Source organism: Macaca mulatta, chromosome 14 (genome assembly GCF_049350105.2).
Source record: "Macaca mulatta isolate MMU2019108-1 chromosome 14, T2T-MMU8v2.0, whole genome shotgun sequence".
NCBI classification, from domain to species: Eukaryota; Metazoa; Chordata; class Mammalia; order Primates; family Cercopithecidae; genus Macaca; species Macaca mulatta.
The window spans coordinates 121,554,447-121,572,561 of record NC_133419.1 but is presented as its reverse complement, the minus strand read 5'-3'; the positions used below and the strand labels follow the sequence as shown (position 1 = coordinate 121,572,561).

The following is an 18,115-nucleotide window of genomic DNA, read 5'->3' as shown; positions in this document are numbered from 1 at the left end:
AAGGTAAGTGGAATAATTAATTGATCCCAAGGCCCAGAGTTCAGAATGAATAAAAAATTGGAAAACAAATTCCAGTAAGAAAGCTAACGCGGCAAACAGAAATGTGGCGTTCAGTCTGAGGAAACTCGTAACTCTCCAGTGCTCTCAGCTCTGCTGTTCAGCCCCATCTGGAGTGTGGTGTCCAATGTGGGCCTTGTGTTTTAATAGACAACCTAGACAAACTGAAAAGCACTAGTGGTGAGAGACGTGGCAGCCATGTCATGCTGGGAACTGCTGCCTGAGAAAGGAAAAAACGGAAGAGCATGACAACATCAGCCCTGTACAGTAAGACCTGGCTGCAATTTTTGTCTTCCCCAAAAGATGATGAGCTCTTGGGGGAACCATGATTCATGAATCTTGCATTCCCAGCCCCTGACACAGAGAAGGTGCTCGAAAATTCTATGCTAAATTCAGGCATGAAAGAATAAGTGAATGAAGTAAAATCAAACTTTTGAAAAACGTTTGAAGAGCTGGTAAGAAAGAGGAAGCAGACTGTTCCTATTACGGCAGAATTAGGAGGCAGATTTTGACTCAGTGCCTGGAAGAATTTGGAATGTGTCCCTTGAGAGGCAGTGAATTCCTCAGCCCAGGACATGCTCAGGGAGAGGCTGGGTGGTCATCTCCTTCAGGGGAACAATGGAAAACGCTCTTGCCTTGGGTTGGAGGAATCCATGAAGGGCTTGAAGGTCCCTTCCAACATGGTCTGGGGCAATTCTGTATAGTGGAAAGACCTTGGACTTTGAAGGCAGCTGTACTCAGACCCAATTCTTAAATCTGGCACTTACTGGCTGTATGAATGTGGATACATGACTTCCTCTCTCTCTGTCTCAATTCCTTCACCTACAAGCTGAGAGAATAGCTCTCCTGCAGGGTGGATGAAATGATGAGAAATTTTAAATACATACGTACACCACTCAGCACAGCACATCACGTAGGTGACAATAAATGTTAGCGATTATGTCAGTAGAGCCGGCTTTCTATGTAACCACAGACAAGCACAAGACTGTGTCATGCAATTCTAGTTTGGCTAATTCTTGGGTTCACCCAGGTCCAACGCTGGGAGGTTACGACCTTCATTGCTCAGAGAAATGAAACTGAGGTATCCACATAGTGATATACAGTGAGCCAATAGAAAAAGTTTAGATTTGCATCTTAAACTAGGAATAGCAAACCTCAAAGGCTTAATTAGAGCCTGTTAAGCCATTTCCGATCCTCAGATGAAAGGTGCGCTCATCTTGTCACGGCACTAACAAAGTTGCTTGGGGGCTGCTCAGAATCTCTGATCTTTAGACCAAGTTAAACGAAGGAAATTCAGGGTCTTCTAATGCTGTGCTTCCTTCTTTCCCAGCCTCTTCCAAAGATTTCTCCCAAATCCGGAAGGGAGAGTATACTTTCCTAGTACTGTCCAGGCCATCTTCCGCGTCATGAAAAGGGAGGATATGAGATGGACAATGGAGATCTTGCAAGCGCAAAAACTGGGCGGCGGAGCTGAAACAATACTGTCAACTTCTATGCCCATAAGCCAACAACTGGGAGATGGTCCAGGTTCAGAAATGTCACTGACAGGGCACAACAGGGAACTGTCCCTGACCCTGCAGTCTCCAGCAGAAGCTCCACAAAGTCAGTCTCAAGACTGAAAACCCTCTCCGAACAGAATCAAAACAGTCATTTTTAAAATAGTAGAAAACAACCCTGAGTTCTGACAGACTATTTTTAAAACGGTAATAATCCTTTAATCAGCCACCGGCAGAGAATGCGGTATTTGGTTCGGATGTTTTACCAATTACAACCCACCAGGTCCCCGCGTGAGGCTTTCTAAATAATCAAAACCAGCTCTTAATGGTCACTCACCCAGACAGGAAGAGAGAGAATAAAACCAAGCCCCAATGAGAAGACGCCATTCCTAAGGCACGCCCAGCCCAGCCGGTCATCAGGACCGAGGCGCTGTCCTGGTTTGCAGCAGGTGGCAGCAGAACAACAGACCCGGCTAAAGGAGTTTGATTTGGGGTTTTAGGGATTCCAGGAAAGTGAGGAATGGCCAGGAGTGGGGGAATCCAAGAGCACAGGCTTTGCAGTTGGACAAGCCTGAGCATAAATTCCAGCTCTGCCTGAAGTCCTTGCTAATAGCAGGACCAAGTTCCTTCCGCTCCCTGAGCTCCCGTATTCTTATCGGTGAAATGTGAATTTATCTACCTTGAAGGGCTGTCCTCAAGATTGGAAGCGATTTGGGCAAAGTGCTCATGTGATGTCCGGTATGCAAAAAGTACTCAAAAGATGTTATTTCCCCTGCTCCTTGTCCCTTTCTCCTCCCCTGCCCAGCATCACCTTGAATGGAATTGGGAGAGTATTCGCACAGAGATATTGACATTCCTCCCACCCTGGAAGAGAGGCCCAATTAATTATCACTCCCTAAACCATTTCTTCATCCTGTAATAAGCAGGGGAAGGACACCTGTCAAGAGGCAAAGATTGGGCGGTGATTGGGAAGGGACCTGGGGACCAAAGCTGCGAAGCTACATCTGTGTCCATGATACATCACGCACAGTTTTCACTTGGTACTCACGGCACCTACACCAGACAGGGAAGCAGCAGGATGCTCACTAGATTTGTTGAAAAAAAAGAGGGGGCAGGACATAAAGAGAATAATGACCATCCACTTTACAAGTCCAATCAAATATATGTGTCCCTTAGAGTAGTTGAAGGTCAAAGCACATCCTCTTTAATGGTCACTTCTGCAGCAGATTCCATCCAACACTGGCTCAAAAAGATGGGGGTAGGATGTGGAGAGGTCAAGAAAAAAATCTCTGTGTAGAGGCTGCAGTTCACGAACACTCTTCTACTAGGACAGTATTTGTCAAAGGGTAGTCTGTGGACCACCTGCACTGTTATCATCTATCTTGGTGCTGGTTAAAATTATGCGGATTTCTGGAATATATCCTGTTTTACTAAACTGGAATTTATAGCTGTGAGGCCTGGGAGCGTTCAATTTTTATGAAGCACTCTCAGTCATTCTGGTGCACGTATATATTTGAGAAGCTTTGCCCTGCACTGCTCATGTGTGCCGCTGCCGAAGAAACCGCAGCCGCTATGGAGGATTCAGGGCACAATCCCTTGCTGGCCTGGGTCGGGGGCTGAAGGATGAGCCCTGGGGGCTGGGGCTGATGACGCTGTTTCTTAATAACTCAGGCAGTCCTCTGGCCTCGGGGCGAGCACAAGCCAGCCTGAGCAGCGGCTGCTGGAGCAGCAGAATAAAGATGAAGAGGCACTTGGAGCCTAATCAGCTGTCCTTCAAGTGGAGAGTGGGATCAGGGCTACCAGCCAGCTCTGCCACTGCAGGTGTCTCTTGATGGAGGGATGCTGGAAGTGGGCTCTTTCCCCGAAGCACTCACAAAGCAGGGCTGAGGTCTAAGGGGAGTGTTTCAAAGCCTGGGATCAGGCTTTCTATGGAGTGAGCATCATGTTCTCCTAACTGTTCCTCCACTGTTATCATCTCCATCCCCTTCTCCTGTCCCCTTTTTCTTTCTCCGCTTACCACTCCTGACACTGTCACATATACATTTGTTTGCCCACTGCCTGTCCCCTACTAGAATACAGGCTCCACAAAAGCAGCCGCTTTCTTCGTCTTAAAAAACCTATACCTAGAAGAGAGTCTGGCACATAATAGGCACTCAACAAAGATGTCTTGAAAGAATGAATGAATATTCTTCACTTCACATCCCCCAAGCACATTGGGACTCAGAGAAAAGTGTGTCTGACAATTTCTCCACAGGCTGGCAGCTTCACCTATTCAGGTAATTAGAAGCCTGAGGGCACAATCTGAGTGTAATAACCCAAATTTGCACTTACGGTTTTCTATGTCAGGCTCCCTGGACCGACCGTGAGCACTCTCTCCATGCAAGGGCTGAATCTTTTTCAGCTTCGTTTCCCCCAGGCCCAGCACGGTACCTGATGCATAGTGTACGCTCAATATATGACTTGTTAGATGAATAAAATGGCCATTTTGTGAAACGCCATCCCCGTAGTTTCTGGCTGCCTACCTAACCCTGCTCCCATTTGAGAAATTATGCAAAGTGGTAGCTGTTATTGCTTACAGGCAATGCAACTCTGGCCCAGAGATACGAGGCCTTGCTGAGAGTCAGCAGCAGGACTCTGGACTCCCCTCTGTCTGGGACTCTTTCCTTTTACTGCCTCGCCTTCCAAGAAGGGTGACCTGACCTCGGGACCCCGCATAATTAAGATCTCCTAGAAAGAACTCCACTGGACTTCTAAGGAGGGCTGATCGGAGCCTATCAGATGTGGGGACCCAGAAGCAGGAGGCAGATGTGACAGGGCCTCCGCGGGGTAGGGCTTCATTCGAATCACCTTGGGGGCTTGACGACTGCATCAGTTCCCAGGGCCTATCATAGGCCTCCCCAACTAGCCTCTTGTGAAGTAGAGTTTTAAAATCTGTGTTTTTAATGCATTTCCAAGGCGATTCTGATGCATAATTTGTTGTAATGGTTAAGGACTTAGACTTTAGAGGTAGATCTATTTGGGTCCAAAACCAGCTCTGTCATTACTGTTTGTTCAAGGATAAGTCACTCAGTTCCCCTGAGCCTCAGTTTCTTCAAGTATAAAACTGGGACTAATAAAAAGTATCTATTTTGTAGGGTTAAAAGAGAAAATATATATGACACACTTAACATGGTATAAGGCCCATGGCAAGAGCCTAATAAATGGAGGCTGCTATGATGATGACAATTGCAGTGGTAGTGATGATGATATTGGTGGTGGTGGTTGTGGTGATGACAGTAGTGGTGGTGGTGATGATGACAATGGTGGTTGTGATGATGATGCTGGTGGGGGTGGTGGTGGTGATGATGGTAGTGGTGATGGTAGTGGTGGTAATGATGGGGATAGTGGTGGTGATGATGATGACGGTGGTGTTGGTGGTGGTGATGGTGGTGGTGGTGGCAGTGGTGGTGGTGGTGCTGGTGGTGAGCATGTTGGCAGTGGTGGTGGTAGTGGTGATGGTGCTGGTGGTGGTGATCGTGGTGGTGGTGGTACTGATGGTGGTGGTGATGATGGTGGTGGTGACGGTAGTGGTGGTGATGGTGGTAGTGATGGTGATGGTGGTGGTGGGTGGTAATGGTGGTCGTGGTGGTGATGGTAGTGATGGTGGTGGTGCTGGTGATGGTAGTGATGGCGGTGGTGGTGATGGTGGTTGCTGTGTTGGTGGTGGTGGTGATGGTGGTGGTGGTGGTGATGATGGTGGGGTGGTGGTGTGATGGTACTGGTGCAGTGGTGGTGATGGTGGTGATGCTGGTGATGGTGATGGTGGTGGTGATGATGGTGGTGATGGTGGTGGTGTGATGGTACCGATGCAGTGGTGGTGATGGTGATGATGGTGGTGATGGTGGTGGTGGTGGTGATGGTGGTGGTGGTGACAGTGGTAGTGATGGTGGTGGTGATGGTGGTGGTAATGAAGATGGTGGTGGTGATGGTAGTGATGGTGGTGGGGGTGGTGGTGGTGGTGATGGTGGTGGTGGTGATGGTGTTAGTGATGGTGGTGGTGATGATGATGGTGGTGGTGATGGTGGTGGTGGTGATGGTGTTAGTGATGGTGGTGGTGATGATGATGGTGGTGGTGATGGTAGTGATGGTGGTGGGGGTGGTGGTGTTGATGGTGGTGGTGGTAGTGATGGTGGTGATGGTGGTGGTGGTGGTGAGGTGGTGGTGGTGATGGTGGTGTTGGTGGTGACGATGGCAGTAGCGATGGTGGTGGTGATGGTGGTGGTGGTGGTGATGGTGGTGGTGGTAGTGGTGATGGTAGTGGTGGTGATGATGGTGGTGGTAGTGGTATGACGGTACTGGTGCAGTGGTGGTGATGGTGATGATGGTGATGATGGTGGTGATGGTGGTGGTGATGGTGGTTGCAGTAGTGGTGGTGATGGTGGTGGTGGTGATGGTGATGATGGTGGTGATGGTGATGGTGGTGGTGGTGATGGTGGTGGTGATGAGGGTGCTGGTGGTGGTGGTGATGGTGGTGGCAGTGGTGGTGGTGGTGGTGATGGTGGTGATGATGGTGGTAGTGATGGTGATGATGGTGGTGGTGGTGGTGATGATGGTAGTGATGGTGGTGGTTTTGGTGGTGATGGTTGTAGTGATGGTGGTGGTAGTGGTGATGGTGGTGGTGATCGTTTGTGGTGGTGATGGTGGCAGTGGTGATGGTGGTGATGGTGGTGTTGGTAGTGGTGATGGTGGTGGTGGTGGTGATGGTTGTGTGATGGTACTGGTGCAGTGGTGGTGATGGTGATGATGGTGGTGGTGGTGATGGTGATGATGGTGGTGATGGTGGTGGTGGTGATGACGGTGGTGGTGGTGGTGATCGTTTGTGGTGGTGATGGTGGTGGTGGCGATGTGGTGGTGGTGATGGTGATGGTAGTGGTGATGGTGGTGGTGTTGATGATGGTGTTGGTGGTGGTGGTGATGGTGGTGGTGACGGTGATGGTGGTGGTGGCGGTGGTGGTGGCAATGGTGGTGATGATGGTGGTAGTGATGGTAGTGGTGATGGTGATGTTGGTAGTGGTGATGGTAGTGGTGATTGTTTGTGGTGGTGATGGTGGTGGTGGTGGTGATGGTGGTGTTGGTAGTGGTGATGGTGGTGGTGGTGATGGTTGTGTGATGGTACTGGTGCAGTGGTGGTGATGGTGATGATGGTGGTGGTGGTGATGGTGGTGCTAGTGATGACAGTGGTGGTGGTGGTGGTGATCATTTGTGGTGGTGATGATGGTGGTGGTGGTGGTCGTGATGGTGATGGTGTTGGTGGTAGTGGTGATGGTGGTGGTAATGATGGTGGTGGTAGTGGTGATGGCAGTGGTGGTGATCGTGGTGGTGGTGGTGGTGGTGGTGATGGTGGTGGTGGTGATGATGATCATGATGGTGGTGGTGGTGATGATGATGATGGTGGTGGTGGTGAAAAAGGGTAATGGTGGAGAATGAGCAAAGGAGTGGGGAGCTGAAAGGAACTATGAAGGACAAGGCATCCCTGCAATGACGGAGCAGGCAGGGAGCGGCCAGGAGAGGGCTGTGCCATTGGCATGGGGGTGGGAGTTGTGGGTTGGTCAGAGAAGGGCAGACAGGAGACACCCAGCCATGCACTCCAACACTGAAGGTTTCCTTGGCCCACATGAGATACAGTCTCTGCCTTGCCAGCAGGCTCCCTGGAGTCTAAATGGGCTCCAGGATTAGGGTCCGACTCAGGGAGTAAAATCCTCCCTGGGAATTCCTCCCTTACATGACACCCCCTTGCCTCCCCTTTCATCCCAGTTCTCTCCCTCTTGGTATTTTGCTGGGGGTGTAGTCCCTGAGCCACAGTGACTGATCTGGTGGCAGGAAGGGGGAGGCTGGTGCAGGCCAGGAGCCTCGCCCAGGATCCAACCTGCTGCTCTTGGGGATAACTGGGAGTAGGAGGCCATCCAAAACACCAAAGGCATCGATGAAATGGGCTGGGGTCAGAGAAGGAAACAGAGAGGAGGACCTGCCATCACCACGGCACAGCTGTGCTTACCTGCCGAAAACCATTCCTTGTGAACTGTAAGATTTTCAAGGCATAGTTGGACCTCTGGCCTTTGCTGTTGAATTCAATGTGGCCGGTAAGACCTTCCAATTCTACCTGTCCAAGAGAGAGTGAGTTACAGCACCAAACAGGCCCCAGGTTACACTTGCCCCCAAGCAAGATTTCTACACAGGGGCTATTTAAGGATGCCCTGAAGAGGCAAAGCAGTTAAGATCCTTCTCCTGCCCACCCACAGCCAAGGCATCTTGAGATGACAAATGTGATGTCTGCAGAGACAATTCAGACTTGGCTTGGCCTGGAGTAGGAGAAGAATGCTTCCCCAATAACGCCATACCAACTGCACAAACCAACCCAGTCATGGTGCTAACTTGAGCTCACATTCCTCTCGGCCCCTCCTCCAGGCCCTTGGCTGTCCACAGCATTCATCCTCTCTGGGCAGGCGCTCACCCACCCCCAGGCCCACAGGAAGTCAGGATGACTCTCCACCTAACTCTAAATGCAAAGTCCGAGACATTGTGCTGCAGCAGGCTTCTCTGACAGAAGTCTTCTGTGTGGGGTAGAGATCCACATTCATCCACCAGAGGAGGCATGGCTGGGGAGGACAACAATGGGAAACCCAGCCAAGCTAGAAGTCTTGAGCCTGCAACTCCCACAGGGACGCCAGTCTCCATCAGCACCGCCCTTTCCCAGCTGTGTGGAGCTTTGCTGAGAACACTGCTGAGCAGACAGGCCAGGTGCTAAGTCTGGAATTCAGGGGCCCATTAACAGCATAAGGCTCGAGGGCTGTTGCCTTCTGAACAAACTTCCATGGATTCTCAGTGGTTATTGGGGCTTAGGGAACAAATGTGGCTCATGATCCATTCAACTGGGGTCACTAGAGAACACTGATTTATCTGGGGCTGTAATAAAAGGCACGTTTTGGGGAAGCCTGGAGTTGAGGGACTATTGTACCTTGAACCACGTGTCCCACCCCACCAGCCTGGGCACGGCCCTGTAGGGCCTCAGCCGCTCCTCACCATGCGCAGGTAGTTCATGAGGCTGGTGCCGTGCTGCCAGATCTGGGCCGAGCCACAGGACAGGGGCTTCACGCCGATTTCCTGGCTCCGGTTCAGTTCCTGCACCGCAGTCACCACAGCATAGACAGCATCAAACAGCAGGGCCGAGGAGAGCTGGGAGAGGCCGGGAAGCAGGCAGAGGGAGGGAGTGATGGGTGTAGAGGAAGGAAGGGAGGGGAGGGAGAAAAGAAGAGGACGGAAGAAGAAAAGAGAAAGCAAAAGAAAGGGAAATAAGAGTGCACCTTCATCGCCCTTGGCCCATGTCCTGTCTCTGGGCCAGCTTTACTGCATCCAATAGTCAGGTACTCACCCAAGACACATAATAGTGGCAAAGGCTGCTCTGCGATTCAAGCCTTGAGCTGGCCCTTTGGGCCCCAAATGACTTCAAGTGTACCCTTTTTTCTCTGCTCCAGGGAAATAAGCAACTGCCATTGCTCCCAGGAATCCTCAAGAGGCGGGTAGGGCTGCTTATGTCAAGAAGAGAAAGGAACCTGGCCACTGCCCCCCATCTGCCCATTCTATAAGGCTCAGTTGAAGGTCACTTCCTCCTGCAAGACCCCACGATATTGTTTCTTCCTAAATGTGCCTCATATTAGTCCACTTTGTACTGTACAACTTGATGAGTAGGTATGAAGCACACGGTAAGTTCAAAGCCCAAAGATGAGTAGGAGCCTATTCCTGTGATTACAGCAGGATGGGGAAGGGAGGTACGAGGAGACAGGGCACGAATAAGGGGAACATGAGACAGAGTGTGGCAGGTCCACAAAGGTCTTGCCGGGGATGGGTTCCAAAGAGGGAAACATCTGGTTGGGCAATCGAGAAAGTCTTTCATGGAGGATGCTGCACTGGAACTGAGCACTGAAGGATGGGGAGTTGCTGGCAAGAGGGAAAGGCATTCCAGAGCATGGAACTGCAGGAACAAAGACTAGAAGGTGGAGAGTTGGACCATTCCTAGAGGGAGGGGAGGGGAGATAAGGGGTGGGGCTGGAGAAAGCAATCCATCAGACAAGTGACAGGGGTCATGCCATGCAGGGCCTGAAAGTCAGGGAAGAGGTCAGCACAGTTGTGTGCCCACGTTTTCATCTTCCCTATTAAACTGCAAGCTTCTCAGGGTAGAGAACACACAGGACCTTAATCTCTACATTCTGCACAGCATCTGTTATGGGGCTTGTCATGTGACTGGCCCCCAAGACATCTGCTTGACTTGAGTTAACTTCTGGCTGAAATCTGTCCACTACCCAATAAATGGACACAATGTTCGCAGCCTGTGGGGAGGGGAAAGCTGGGTATCTTGGTGGAGGTGGTAGGAGTGGAAAGACAGAAGCCACCTGTCCTTGAGGAACTTGCAATCTAAGGAGATAATACTACACTATGTTAATGTATGCGGGGTCCCTAGCAATACAAACAAACAAACAAACAAACCCTAGTAAGTGCAATTGACTATATACTCAGTACTGTGCCAGGGCCCTGAGGGGGGCCAGGAAGGCAGGTGGAGGCCTCCTGGGAGGAGTGGTGTTACAGGGCTAGAAGTCCACACACAGTCCCATTACCAAGCAAGTTCCTTCACTGAAACCAGACATTCCATCACTGGCGACTCAACATTGCCCCTTCCAAGCCTCCTCTTTCAACTGATGGCATCCTTGTGAGGGTCCCACGGGAGACCCTGTGAGAGCAACATTCCATGGGACCGACTGCTTACAGCCTGCCTCTTTCCTAGCCAGCCCTGGGACACCGGCCCCTCCAAGGCTGGATGGAGGGATGCTGTCGCAGGGTTTTCAAGCTCTCCAGGCAGTGTAAGCAGTGTGAGATAGCGAGGTGTTGGGGAAAGACCTTGAAAGCATGAACACCAAACCCAGAGTCCAGATCCCAGCCCTACACTATGTGCTGAGTGATCCCAGGCACGTGAATCCCTCCAAGTAAGCAACAATTTCTGCATCTGTAAAAGAGAAGCAGCAGTCCCTGCCTCAGAAGTCTGTAAAAGTGCTCTGCAAACGGCCAGTGTCAGAAGATAGCATTCCTGAGAGCAGGGGCTGTGCTCTCAGCTCCAGACACATGTCAGCAGGTGCTCAGGAAGCAGGTGTTGACTGAACTAAGCAAGGCTCCAGGGAGTGGTAAGGACAGGGGGCTACAGGCATGGTGGATGGCCTTATTTCCTACCCAGTTTTGCTACATGTTTGGCCAGGAGGCCTATGAGGGGAACTGGGTGAGCCAGCTCTGGATAATCTCTTTAAAAGGTAATTACAGAGCAAAACAGTCAACAAAGTTTGTCTAGTCCAGTCCAAGTTCACCTGCATCACAAAACCACCTGGCTGCTGTATGCTTTCTTCCTCCCTCTCCCTCTCTCCCTCCCTCTCTTGCTGCTTCTTCCCCTCCTTGCCTTGCTTCTTTGCTTTATTCCCACTTTTATTCAGCCACTACCATCTGGCAGGTACCATAGCTCAACACCTTCCCACTCTCCACAGAGACACTGGATCAGGCCACTGCCTTCGGCCTCCATCGAGTCTCCTGTATCCCCCTGCTCCAACTCCCCTCCTGTCTGTCCCTGGGTCCCGGAGCCTCCTGGAACCCAAAGACTAAGCAACAAAGGGCACCCAATTCTCACCATGGGGAACAGTGGACATCTCTGCAGTCCTGCTGAGCTAGGATGAGCTGGGCTGAGACGCCACACTCCCGAGTCCCTCCATCCATTGTCTTCCATTCTCTCTTCTCTACCTCCCTGCTCTTCCCCTTTGCCCTCAGTTCCTTCTTCATTGGATTCACCCTGCATGGCAGCGAATGCTCCTTTGCAAGCCTACAACCGTCCTTGTCCTTCCATGTAACTTGCTTTCCCCTGAGCACATGTGGCTTTTTTATTAATGGGCCTCTCACGTGCCACAAACTAATGCTGCAGACCCCCCCTTTCTGGCTTAGACAAATTGAGGGGAAGTTAGCTGCCCCTACTGAAATCGGCTTCTAGATTCCTCTGTTTGGCTATTTAAATGATACTATAAACCAATTTCTGTCCCACCTTCTCCCTTGCCTCCCAGTTAATCTCATCATTCTCAGATTCCCAAAATTGCGGAGTGTTTGAGCTGGAAGGCATTCTAGAAAACAACTCATCCAGCCAGGCCCGGTGGCTCATGCCTGTAATCCCAACCCTTTGAGAGGCCAAGGCAGGGGGATCACTTTGAGGTCAGAGGTTCGAGACCACCCTTGCCAACATGGTGAAACCCCATCTCTAGTATAAATACAAAAATCAGGGGCCAGGCACAGTGGCTCACGCATGTAATTCCAGCACTTTGGGAGGCCGAGGCATGTGGATCATGAGATCAGGTGATCGAGACCATCCTGGCTAACATGGCGAAAACCCATCTCTACTAAAAATACAAGAAAATTAGCCGGGCGATGTGGCTGGCACCTGTGGTCACAGCTACTTGGGAGGCTGAGGCAGGAGAATGGCATGAACCCAGGAGGCGGAGCTTGCAGTAAGCCAAGATCATGCCACTGCACTCCAGCCTGGGCAACAGAGAGAGACTCTGTCTCAAAAAAAAAAAAAAAAGAAAAAGAAAAAAAAATCAGCCGTGTGTGGTTGTGCGCGCCTATAATCCCAGCTACTCGGGAGGCTGAGGCAGGAGAATCGCTTGAACCTGGGAGGTGGCGGCTGCAGTGAGCCAAGATTGCACCACTGCACTCCAACCTGGGCAACAGAGTGAGACTCCATCTCAGGAAAAAAAAAAAAAAAAAGTCGTCTGACTCTCTTCTTTTACGAATGAAGAAACTGAGGCACAAGACATTCTTCTCTTGCCCAAGGTCACAAAGCAAGGCCTGGAGGCCCGGCACCCCTTTGTCCAGCCTGGCTTCCTCCCCTCTCCACAGCACTGTCCTCCACCTCTGTCCCGCTGAGAAGCCCAGGCTGTCATTGCTCTATCAGATTTATTCTTATGCCTCATCTCCCAGGACAACTTGGGGCAATCTTTCATTGTTGCCTTCTCAGCAGCAGATGGGAGCGTGGGACTCTGGCGCCAGGGTGCGGGCAGGAAGGGGTGGTGGGCAGGCTTCTTGAATGCCCTGGGTTGGGGCCATCACCCAGTTTGCCTCCTGGCCAGACTGGCTGTTTGTCCTCACATTAGCCCCTCAGTTAAGAGCCATTAGCCATTGGCTGCCTACCTAGCACCCATTCTCCCCTTCTTCCTCCCATTTTATTCAGGTATCCTTCCTTGTCCCAAGCTGCAAGGAGCTTCAGAGGAGGCTGAGCCAGCCCCAGGTCCCAGGGAATCCTGGGTGGTCCAAGGTCCCCAGGCCAATATGTGATTTGGGACTGTGTGAGTGACCCCATTGGAACAATGAGCCATGAACAGCGGCCTGGAAGGAGGGGCTTGCTTCTCAGGAAAGTTTCCTGTCTCCTAAGAGGACGCTCCTTCTCTCTCCTCTGGACATGTCTGTGTCTGGTTGGGATGCTTGGACTGCTGCAGCCAGCCCAGCTCCAGCCTGAGCATGAAGCTGGCACCAAGCAGGGACACAGCAGAGATGGAAAAGATTTGGTCTCCAACCTCATCACTCCGGAATCTTGCTAAGCCACGCAATAACACATTTCCGTTTTCCCACAAGGCATTTTAATACAGGGTTTCTGTTGCCGAGAGTACTCTGGTACCAAGGCCCTGGGGATCCCTTTCCTCGCAGAGGCATTGTTGCACGAGGCCCCAGAGTCTACAGGCCCCCTCCCCAGGTCCCCTCTTCCTCCGGTGAGGCTGTGTGCCGGTCCCCAAGAGACCCTCATCATGGTACAGTTGCAGAGAAAGCGCCATGCCGTTTCTCACATCCTCCCACCAAGCCCCCAGCCTGTTCCTGCTACATGGTTGCCACTATTCCCACTCCGTCTGGGACATGGTTTCCTTGGCTGATGCTCTCTTATTAGCGCATGATGTGGATGCTGAGAGATCCATGCATGCCTGTTGGCAATGTTCTTTGGCATCTCCAACTCCAAGGCCTTCAAGATTCTTCGAGTGCTTCTAGTACTAATGCCAGCTAGGGATGCTGGGCGCGGGGAGCAGGTGGAAGGAAAATCCTCAAGGTTCTGGTCTCCTCTCCATCTGTGCGTGGCCTTCAGAGGGGCGAAACCAGTGACGAGTCCCCCGTAGGCTCTGGGCTTTACGGTTCCTCTGTGTGGTTCAGCCTGGGCTGGTCAGAGCTGACCCCTTCTAAACCCCAAACGTCTTCTCTCCCAGTGCAGTCTCCTCGGGTTCCTCCGCCCATCACCAGGCCACTCTCTTCTACAGGCTCCTGGCAATCTGCTCACACTTCTCACCTGGATCCTTCAAACTGCTCTGAGAATTCACTTCCCAACCCTTGTGCCTGCAGCTTTCTCCGCGCAGTCACCAATCTCCTGCCCTCACCCAATTTCTCCTCTGATGGTGTGCGAGCCTGTCATCTCTCTGCCTCATCAATTTTTCCATCTTGTTTCAGATCTCCATCCCAAAGCATCTTTCTCCCTCTCCTAATTGCTTTCTCCCTCCGCTATTACTTACTCATTTAGCTCTGGAAAGCATTTGGGGCTACAGTCAGGGAGAAGCAGTTTCTATTACAAAAGCCCTCCGGGCCTGGCGTGGTAGCTCATGCCTATAATCCCAGCACTTTGGGAGGCCGAGGCGGGTGGATCATGAGGTCAGGAGATTAAGATCATCCTGGCCAACATGGTGAAATCCCATTTCTACTAAAAATACAAAAAAAGTAGCCAGGTGTGGTGGCACGTGCCTGTAGTCCCAGATACTTGGGAGGCTGAGGCAGGAGAATTGCTTGAACCCAGGAGGCAGAGGTTGCAGTGAGCCGAGATTGTGCCACTGCACTCCAGCCTAGGCAACAAAGAGAGACTCCATCTCAAAAAAAAAAAAAAGAAAAAAAGAAAAGCCCTCCATCCATGTCTCCACTTCTGGGCCCACCAGGGGAAGGAGGCGCCCCCCTGCCTCACTCCATTTCCACCCCTTCTCTGCTCTCTTATTCCATTTCCTTTTCCTCTCTGTCTTTCTGTGGCCTCCGCTCCTCATCTGTGTGTGCACGCCTCTTGGTTTTTGTCTCTGCTTCTCCTGTCCCTGTCTCTTCTAAATACTAAATCCCCCAAATGGCTCAGTCCTCATTTAAAATCCTCTCCTCTTCCTTGGCACCAAAACGTTGCTTGGCAATGAACCCTCGATTCTCTTGTTTTTATATTTTCATTTGGTTCTTCATTGTTATTTTCTTTTGAGCTGTTTGCAAATTGTTTAGGGGAATGCAAAGCTCTGTATAAATTAAGATGAATCAATTCTGACTCAGGGAGCTGTGGCTGAGTTCCTTCTCCCTCCCATGATATGAAAATAAGAATATCTCCTAAATACACACCTGTAACCCTCATCTCTCTCCACGCCCCAGATGACGGGATTCCCAGGATCCTCCCGGATGCCAATTTGTCTCTGAACTTCTGCAGCTTAAACTCTACCCCCCAATATAAAACCAGGACAGGAACCATTAAAATCTCATGGAATAGTTCTTACAATCTGGATTTTATTCAATGAAATAAACACTTAATTACAAACATCTGCTTTAGCCTAAATTCTAATTACTTAATCTAGCCATCTGTAATTTTAATGATTTTCCAGGATTTTTGTTCTTTGCCGCGTGATTAATGGGAACGGCGTGTGAAGCTAGCGGGTGTGCGTCTCCATTTGCGACACCCCGTCTTCTGCTTGCATTGTCTCAGGCAGAAGCACGTTTGCAGCTCCTGTTGGCCACCTGGCAGGTATGGCTTAGGGGCGTGGACTGATCCAGAAGGTTAGGAATAGCGGGAGACACCTACCCAAGTCAGGAGAAAAAGGCAGTGGAGAGAAGAAAGTGCCAAGAGTGAAGAAAGAGCGGGGAACATCATGTGGAGAGAGAGAAACAGAAAGGAAGGTCTAGGGAGAAAAGGGTAAAGAAGGGGAGAAGAGGAAGAGAAAGAGAGAACGTCCCCACTGAGGCTGGAGCTGTAGCCTTTGTAGAACGCTCGATGGCGGGGACAGAACCAGACTGTTTTCCTGGAACCGACTCCCTCTCGCCTTCCAGCTCCCCAGAACATAAAAGAGCTGGGCTGTTTGTGCTGTGAATTTCTCAGCCTCCAAAGAGACAGGAAGAGGCACCACTTTTCAAAAGCTGGTTGCTAAAGTGAGAAGCCTTGAGAAAGGTGTGTTGCTACTGTTGCTGCCGTGAGCTTCCTTTCCACACGCTGAGATGAGAGTGTCTGGAATACTTTCCCTTCCCTCTCAGAGGCCACAGAGTCAGTAGCTGGAAGGTTCTCCGGCACTGGGAGACAAATGTAGGTTCTACTCCAGGTTATATTGGAGTGCTGATCTCGGGGGACCCTTGATGTGCCATCCAGCACTTCCATGCCTCAGTTTCCCCACTTGTCCAAAAGGGCTACATGACCACTCTTAACTGTTACTAGGATGCCCTGAGGAGGAAAATAGGAGAAGGCGGGATAATTTCATGGGAAGGGCTACAGGAGTCTTCAGCTCTGTGCCCAGGTGAAACCCAGTGGGGTGGGCGCCCTGCTGTCCTCCGGAAGAAAGAACACTTGTCCATTTTATTGGCAAGAAAACCAAAGGGGCTTGGCTGAGAGAAAGCTGACTAAAGTAGACGCAGAATCTGTGACCGGCACAAGGACCAGCTGTAGGCCTGAGGTCCACATAGATGCTCCTCGCACAGTCCCATGAGACAGCCTCGAGCCCGCGCAGCTCAGCCCATCTTTACTCTTATTCTCCACCAGCAGCACCAAGAGAGCCTCAGAGAACACCCCCACTCACTGAATACCCCCCAAGCATTCTTGCGGGGCATAAGATGCTGAGGCCTTCGGAAGTCTGACTTTGGACTGGGAAGGAGATAAACGAGGTCAGGGTTTCTATCTTTTAAACGGCCCTGGGCAGCATCCTCATGACAAGACACCCTCTCCAGTCCACTGAGCGAGTCAGCACAGCGCCCCTGCTCCACTGGGATGCCGTGACCCTGCCTGGTGTATTGCACACAGATGAGCAGCAAATGACTGGCCTCCCTTTCTTCCGGCAAGCCTTCCCCGACCTCTGCAGGCAGAACTCAGGGGCTTTCCTCCGCTTCCATGAGAGTAACATAAGCCCAGGAGTCACCTTCCCAGAGGTGGAGGTGAACCCTGCTCCTGCATGGTGCATCTGGAGGACAGTGGCTTTGATCTTCACTGTGTGACTATGTGATGGAGCCAGCCCTTCATCCCACTCTGCCACGGTTTGTTTGGTCCCAAGTCTCATGTGGCAGTGACCCGGGTGGGTTGGATAAAGGGGGTGGATGCTTCACAAATGGCTTTGTGCCTTTCTCATGGGAGCGAGTGACTTTTCACTCCAGTTCCCACAAGAACTGGCTGTTGAGAAGAGCTGACACCTCTTCCCCTCTCTCTGTGGCTTTCTCTCTTGCCATGTGAGCTGCAGACGCCCCCTCCCCTTGCCTTCCACCAAGAATGGAAGCTTCCTGAGGCCCTCACCAGAAACAGATACCGGCTTCTTGTACAGCCTGCAGAACCAGGAGCCAAATAAACCTCTTTTCTTCACAAATCACCCAGCCTCGGGTATTCCTTGATGGCAATACAAACGGACTAAGACGCACTCTGTATTTGGATATTCAGACTTTTTACCATGCGGCTTTGCATTTTTTTCCTCTAAAAGGGTAGAATACATTTCCTCACTCCCTAACATGGAGTTTGTGTGTGTGACTTTCTTTGGCCAAGAAAATGAGTGTGTGCCTTTCTGGGAGCCTAGGACTAAGAGGTCCTTGTGTTTCCACTTGCTTTGCTGTCCTTCTGTCATCACCATGAGAATATGCTGGGCTGGCCTGCTGGTCCAGGGGAAGAGGTACTGGCCCCAAGTAGGCCCAGTCTGGATCAGCCAACCCATGCATGCTGAGAGATCTCATCCAGAGCAGCAGAGCTGCCCAACCGAGCCAGCTTAGACGAGTGGCTCCCTCGCTGACCCACAGGTCCACGGGCTTTATAAATGTGTACTGTATGCATATTTATTGTGTATCATGAGATTTAGGAGTTGGCTGTTACACAGCATTTACATAGCAAAAGCTGCCTGATATATTTAATAATGCCTATTCCAGCATCTGGCATATATAGGTTGTTATATTAACTTACTTGGTGAATAACTGTGAATTGAAGATAGAATCATACCTGATTCCATCTTCACAATAATGCTCTAAGACAGTCAGGCATAATTCACCTAAAATTATGGTAAAAGAATCTGAGGCCCACAGGGGTTACATCACTACGTAAGATCACATGGTGAGAAAGCGTCTAGGCCAGTATTCGACTCCAGGCTCTGTGACTCCAAGGCCAGTGATCTTTTCAGCCTGCCTGACCATGGCAGCGCTGACCCACAGCTCTCTGAAAGGCACTCCTGGCCTTTGTGCTGGATCCTTACAAAGAAGCCCACTAGGAACCGAAGGACCCTCATTTG

The 18,115-nt window shown here is 50.9% G+C and overlaps 1 protein-coding gene across 1 annotated transcript in view; it reads right to left on the bottom strand.

Moving 5' to 3' along the window:
- The window catches only part of GRIK4 (glutamate ionotropic receptor kainate type subunit 4), a 332,638-nt gene that overhangs the window by 106,383 nt on the left and 208,140 nt on the right, over positions 1 to 18,115 (bottom strand). The window contains exons 8-9 of the mRNA XM_028834083.2: positions 8,613 to 8,765; positions 7,588 to 7,692 (exon numbers count right to left, since the gene is read on the bottom strand). Of these exons, the coding sequence (XP_028689916.1) occupies positions 7,588 to 7,692; positions 8,613 to 8,765 (258 nt within the window). The remainder of the gene's footprint in view (positions 1 to 7,587; positions 7,693 to 8,612; positions 8,766 to 18,115) is intronic.